Raw genomic sequence first — 6,787 nt, forward strand, 5'->3', positions numbered from 1 at the left:
CATAGAAGTATAGATTGTCTCAATTAGATTTTATCATCTCAGATTATTCAAGATGCCGTTCGGTTCATGTGGTGGTGGTGCTAGACAGGGGAGCGGTGGTGGAAGACAGGGAAGCAGTGGTGGAAGACAGATGAGTAGGAATAGAGAGCTCAAGGAGAAGAAACCAGAGCCGCCGAAGAAGATGGATACCGACACCAAAACTGTAGCAGAAGGATCCAAACAAAAACCAGCAAAGAAGCGAGAAGAAAAAGCAATTAGGGCTGATGAAACCCATAGTGATGAATCAGAAGAAGAAACCCTTGAGGATGAAATATCAAAACCTAAATCAGCAAAGAAAAGAGAAGAAGAAGCATCGAAAAGGGCTATTGCTGCTGCAAAAAAAGCTGAAATCAAAAGATTAGCAGAGTTGGAAGCAAAAGAATTAGAAAAAGCTGCAAAAAAATCTGTTGTCACCAAAGTAACTGAAGCTGAATTACAGAAACGTCGTGAAGAAGAAGAAAATAAGATTAAGAAGAAACAAAATCGCACTGCTGCTGAAGAAGAATACGAAAGGATGATTCTTGTTAGGAATACAAATCGTGACGAGTCTGTTGTTCAAGCAAATTCCATTGAAGATGCTATTGCTACAATTGGTTTTACTAATAAACGACGTAATGCTGCTGCTTCAAATTCTGTTTCATGCTATTAGGAATTAGTTTTGATTTTCTGTTTTTTAGTTTTGATTTTATGTTTCCCTTTGGAGAAATTCTGGGTTTTGTCTACAAAGTTTACTAGTATGTTAATTCATTGGAAATTCAATTTTTAGTTTCAGGATGTTTTCTTAAATTTCAATTTTGCTAGGGATTTTTTGCTCAGAGGCTTAATGCAAACTAGATACAAAAATTAACTGACGATTTTTGATGCTATAACTCTTCCCACTCAATTTGCAACTAGTAAAAAAAGAAGAAACAAGCTCAAAAATCGCCCTGTGGGAAAAAAACGTTAAACATGTCACAGAATCGTTAAAACGGACTTGAAAACGTATTTCACCTCCGATTTTCAAACCGATTCGCTACCTACAAAACCATTGACTCTCACATAGTTTTCATTTAGGTCCTTTACTCCTTTTCAACACCTTTCTTCCGTTCTTTCTCTCTTCCTCATGTGTTTTGGTTTTGGTCATGGAGACCTCAAATAAGGCTACTGCATCTCCATCTTCAACATCATCAAATTTGATTGTATTTGCTAGATTATCTGGTCTTCTAGTTGCAGTGCTAGTTCTTGTTTGGGGTCTTTCCTTTCGATCAAACTTCCTTTCTCACACCTCACCAACTCACACTCGCATCTACTCTGTAATCATTCTCTCTCTCTATCTAAAGCTTCTGATTATGGGTTCCTCTTAAAATTTTGGGCAGAACATGATATGTATAATGCAAGTTTGTGTCAATTTGCAGGTTCTTCATTATCTTGTAATGGTGATAGGTTTTGTACTCATCAGCGGAGAAGGTACAGAATCCAAAACCCATTATGTCCCTTAAAAATGTTGATTCTGGTATTTGATTTATGGCATGATTGAATGAGAATTTTTTTTTCCAGCAATATTGGTGCATAAATGGTGTCCAGGGTCGAGGAATTTGAAGAAATTGGTACATTTAACTATGCAGGGAGTTGCTTTGGCATCTGGCATTTTCGGAATTTGGGCAAACTTTCATGTGGAAATAGGGGTTTTATCTAATTTCTACAGTTTACATTCTTGGATGGGTTTGATCTGTATCTCCTTGTTTGCTGCTCAGGTAAGCATGCTCACTTGTCTGGTATTCCAACTTCAAACTCATAATATACCCCCTTTAGCTTATTTCTTAAGCATTTTTCTTCTTGAAATACACCCGAAAAATGTTGGTTTATTGGGTAGCTAATTGGAAGTATAATGAGGAATTCAGTCATCTTGATTATGAAATGTTACACCAGATTGGCTGTGTTGTTGCTTTAATGGCGCAATGCCCACTTGCATTTCAAGTTTTATGGTTACCTTGGCGTGATTAGCATGACATGAAAAGATAAATCAGAAATGATAGTGGGACAGCAAATGACGGTTTGTCTGCTTTTGCTGTCACAGTATCATTTCTAATTTTTCTCTAATTTTGCAAGTTTGGTTAGTTACAAACGAGGTGGATTTAACTTTTCTTATCAAACGGTTTAAGTTCATTTGTCTAGTTTTACAATCCATCACATATGTAATACTATGTACATGAAGTGAATAGAGACAATAGGATGTGTTTGCTAAACTTAGTTTGAACCTCATACAATGTGTGTGGACATGATCTGATTAGCCTGAACACAAGTTTTAGTGTTAATTGTTATGTGGTTAACTTCATGTGCACCGCCAACTGCAGCCTGGTTTAACACATTTTTTGAGAAGTTCAATCTGGACTAATGGTAAAATCTGTAGTCTTGATGCTTTTTTGTTTTTCCACCTTTTTGTGTTAAGTATAGAAAATGTTGATTCCTGCTTGTCTCCGTATTTATGTTTGGTCTCTATAGCACATCCTATACAACTGTATGATTTTTGATGCTGAAGTTATAGAAAACAACTAGACTGAAGGGTGTAAACCAACTGCATTGTTTTGGTTGGTCGTACTTATGTAGTTATGTGGGTCATTCTTTAACAAAACATAGCCATTTAGAAAATTAAGGCAAAAAAGAAAGAACTCACGTCGAGGTTCACTTTTTACTCATGAGGTACTTTATTCTGGTTGTGGGCAAGCTGGTTTGTGGATTTCAAACAGGTTGGTTCAACATTGACACAACCATATCTTTTTGGAGATAAGTAATGTCTTTTGATACCACATGTTGGACTCGCATCATGCTTCACCAATCGATTCAATCATGAACAATGATATAGGCCAATCAGTATTTGCTACTTCATAAATTTATTGAAACAAGTTTCAAAACGTACCTGGTTAAAGCGATAATGATTTGATTAAACTCTAAATGTCCCCTTAAATCTGAAATAGTGTCTTCTTAAAACTAAAACAACAAATGAACTTGATAGGGATTGAGTTGAGAGTAAACTTTATTCCTCCCACCATACTCTGGTTGCTAGGCTTGATGATGGTTGTTCTAGCAACTCCCCTCATGGCAAGGAACAGGTTTTACACCTCCGTTATGCTTATAGTGGTTGCTTTTCTTTCCATCAAAGAAATTTAGTATTTAGGATAGCTTCCACTTCTTAGCCCCCATTCCCGAATCTTCCTGCTCTATTCACATTAGTTTAGTATTTAGGACGGCTTCCACTTCATAGCCGCCATCCCCGAATCTTCCTGCTCTATTCACATTAGTTTGCCGCCAAAAGATGAAAGTTCTTGTTTAGACCCAAATAGGTAGTGCTCTCTGGATCAAACCCATCAATTGACAATCAATACCTCATGCGATTTTAAGCTGACAGGTTAAATTATTATTCTGCATTTTTGTTGTTTAGTTTTTGTGCTGGAAACGTAAGTTGCTGTCCTATGCACTCCATATATATGTAGCTTGTAGTTCAGTAGATCAAAAATATCTTGGATACTACAAGGTGTCCATATTCCACAAATAGGACTACATATAGTTGTTTGAGCATCATTTTCCTTTATTTGTGAAATTTGATTTTTAGACTAATCTTTAGACATCCCAGTAACATCATATGCTAACTGTGTGTGAGAGGATAGTTTATCAAACTCTTTCATTTCTGTTTATATTATATTATATTAAATTAAATTAAAACTAGCTATTGTTTGTGCTTCCGAACCAAACCACACTTTCTAGTTTGATTGGTATATTCTTGTTGTCCTTATCTCTTCTTCCTTTGTCCCTTCTCTCATTTTGTTCCAATGGTTGATTTTCATGTGAGACTGTTCTCCTTATCATCTAGATCCTTCTTAGAAAATTCACAAGTTCTACAATCTCTTATCCCCTTGAAAGTTAACGAAAGATCTCAGTTGTCAGATAGTAGAATGATGTATTCCCAAAGACTTTTGGTATCATTTGGGGTTTAGATGAATTTTCTTGTGGTGGCTGGTGAGGCGAACACTCCAATAGAAAATTAGGCATTGAATCTACAAGGCAAAAATGAGAGGGAAAATGGTAAATGCAGATTCGGCTTATTTTTCCGGGTTATATTAGCATGCTATGTCATTCGCCATTCACAATATGTCAGTATTTGTTCTCTGCTAAATTTATTGATATTGGAGGCACCTGAATCGAATATTCCGCGAAATATTGGTTTCTGGATTTAATCACACTGAGTTCCAGGTTAATCAGGTAATTACTGTATATTTCTCACAGCTTAGCTCTACACATACCTATGTTCCTTTAGTCATGATTTACCAAGGGGGATACCAATATTAGCGGGGGTGATGCCATTTGAGGGATCCGATGGTCAGGATCTGTTTACAGTTGTTTGTCCTATATGAAATGGTATCACCCCCGCTAATATTGATATCCCCCTTTACAAATCCTGCTTTTAGTGTACTAAGGTGTGGTGATTGGTAACACGGTCAATCTGAGAACTACATGAATAATGATACAAATTATTCTTTACTTTAGGAGTAAGGAGGTTCTTTTCTTTCTTAAGACAGATGAGGAGTCAATGAAACTCATATCCGAAGTAATATATTCCGGGGAAATTAAAAAACAGTACACACGTATAGCACGTCCAATGCATACATGTTTCTGTTGCTTAAATTATTCCACCTATAAATTATCTTCATCTCTTTCTTTCGACTGGCTTTCATTTTCAGGTTTTAGAATGAAAGATCTCAGTTATTAGATAGTAGAATGATGTGTCCCAAAGACTAGCGTTTTGGGGTTTAGATGAATATTTGCGTAGTGAGGCGAACATTCCCACAAAGAATTAGGCATTGGATCTTCCTGAAGTAGGTCTACTAGTCAAAAATGAGGGGAGACTCAACCTAGTTTCCCGGTTCATATTAGCATGCCATATCACACGACATTTACAAAATGTCAGCATTTGTTCATTGCTAAATATATTTTGCTGCTGTTGTAGTAGTACGCTGTCCGATTAGTGTTCTATAGATCCTTTTGACGGATGTTTGCATTAAGACCCGAGTCTTTCTTGTGTCCCACACTAGAGGGTGAAGCTGTAAACTTATTTTGTAGATCATCTTATTCACTGAAGATCAGTTATTAACGGTGTTTCTTGTAGGTTCCTCCGAATTTGGAGGATGAAATGAAGGGTAAACAAATGAAACAAAAACCATTTCGGGTAAAAATCCAAACTTGCCCATTCACATAAACTTTAATAAGGACTGATTTTTGGTGAAGATGATCTTAAGATAAAGTTGTTAGTCCATTGTAATTTGGGGTTAGGAATAATTTGATGATTGAAAAGAGCTCGCACAGTGGTTATACAGTGTGCATATCCAGGTTGCATATATAGGTGCAAAAGAGAATTGCTAACTCGTGACTGAAATATGGTTGAATTTACGCTTCCGCACGCAGCGGCAATTTAAAAAAACGTTCAAATGAGGTTCTAATTATACCTTAACATGTTATTACATCTGGGATCAATAGTGAATGGGTTGTAGTACTTCTTAATATGGGAGGTTGAGGTAGAAAATGCTCGTCAGTGTCTGAACATGTATTGTCATGGCCTCTGTTTTCTGATGTTGCAGTATTTATCTAGTACATGAAAGAAAATCATGTGGCATGTGATGAATCATACCTCATGCCCAGTAGCTGGTTTGTAAGCTGAGTATATCGACATATTGATTGTATGTTACAAAATCGAATTTAGTGTAAAAACTGATCTAATTTCATAACTGGGAAGCCTCACTTCTGTGTAAAGGTCGGATAGGATTCTGAATGTCAATGCTCATAAAAATCTTGATATTTAACTTTCTTTCTTCTGTTTTTTGTAACGTGCAGTGGTTAATGGGGTTATTTAGCTTTTGGCATCAAGGAGAGGAGCGCACCACAAGGATAAGGGTGTTACCAGGGAATGTGTTTCTTGGGCTCTATATATATGCATTAGCCATTGCAACAGCTGAGACAGGTCTACTTGAGAAGCTGACATTCTTAGAAGCAAAGAAGAAGGTTCTGAAACATTCTCTGGAGTCGGTAGTGGTCAATAGTTTAGGACTAGGATTAGCTTTAGTTAGTGGTATTGTAATACTGACTGCTGTTTCTCCAGGGAATCAAAGCATTCCAACTAAAATCGTATATTCAAGTACTGACAAGCGGCCATCATCATAAATACAAACCTTTTCTATTTATACTGTTACATATCCACGGGAGAGAATTGGTTTGCACTAATACAAGAACGTCAAATTCTTTATTTTTGGTATTTGTTTCACTATCCACTCTTCAAGTTTCGAATTGTGCAAATTTTGTACTTTCTATGTTTTTCAGATTACTGATATAATCGATCTTACTCCAAGCAAGTTTGTGTAAATGTACCCCTGTTGCTGTTGCAGGCTTGTAATACAAGGCATTATTCATCTTTCCAAACCAAGGCATGTATCCCTGTTCCAAACCGAAAGCTCTTTCCTAATCCTATCATATCAGGTATAAAACACAGATTTTCCTAAAATTGTAAGTGTCCTAATTGTACATGGGTTTCTTTAACTAGAGTAACAAACGTGGGAACCAAGTATTCGAAACACTAAAAATAATATGTAGTTCAATTCACATCCCTCTCCCATAGGTCGAATATCCTTCTCTTATTTGATCTATGCAACTTTGTTTTAGGCTTTTTCTCTAAATTTTCTTGTTCTTCGCAATGGCTGGAGCAGTCAACAAACCCAAGAATGGC

General features: G+C 36.5%; 1 protein-coding gene across 1 annotated transcript; it reads left to right on the forward strand.

The window, feature by feature from the left end:
* The first annotated feature begins 1,106 nt into the window (after positions 1–1,106).
* LOC113291800 (probable transmembrane ascorbate ferrireductase 4) lies at positions 1,107–6,483 on the forward strand. The gene is made up of 4 exons (XM_026541294.1): positions 1,107–1,331; positions 1,434–1,485; positions 1,576–1,772; positions 5,902–6,483. Exons 1-4 carry the CDS (start codon positions 1,161–1,163, stop codon positions 6,226–6,228), a joined length of 747 nt encoding a protein of 248 aa, XP_026397079.1. The 5' UTR covers positions 1,107–1,160; the 3' UTR covers positions 6,229–6,483.
* The last annotated feature ends 304 nt before the right edge of the window (positions 6,484–6,787 follow it).

The sequence above is a fragment of the Papaver somniferum genome, chromosome 1, assembly GCF_003573695.1.
Source record: "Papaver somniferum cultivar HN1 chromosome 1, ASM357369v1, whole genome shotgun sequence".
Lineage (NCBI taxonomy): Eukaryota > Viridiplantae > Streptophyta > Magnoliopsida > Ranunculales > Papaveraceae > Papaver > Papaver somniferum.

Excerpts from the sequence above, each read along its gene's own strand:
- LOC113291800 (XM_026541294.1), top strand. The coding sequence starts at position 1,161 with ATGGAGACCTCAAATAAGGCTACTGCATCTCCATCTTCAACATCATCA. Across the intron at positions 1,486-1,575 it reads TGTACTCATCAGCGGAGAAG|CAATATTGGTGCATAAATGG; the intron begins GTACAGAATCCA and ends TTTTTTTTCCAG. Across the intron at positions 1,773-5,901 it reads TCTCCTTGTTTGCTGCTCAG|TGGTTAATGGGGTTATTTAG; the intron begins GTAAGCATGCTC and ends TGTAACGTGCAG.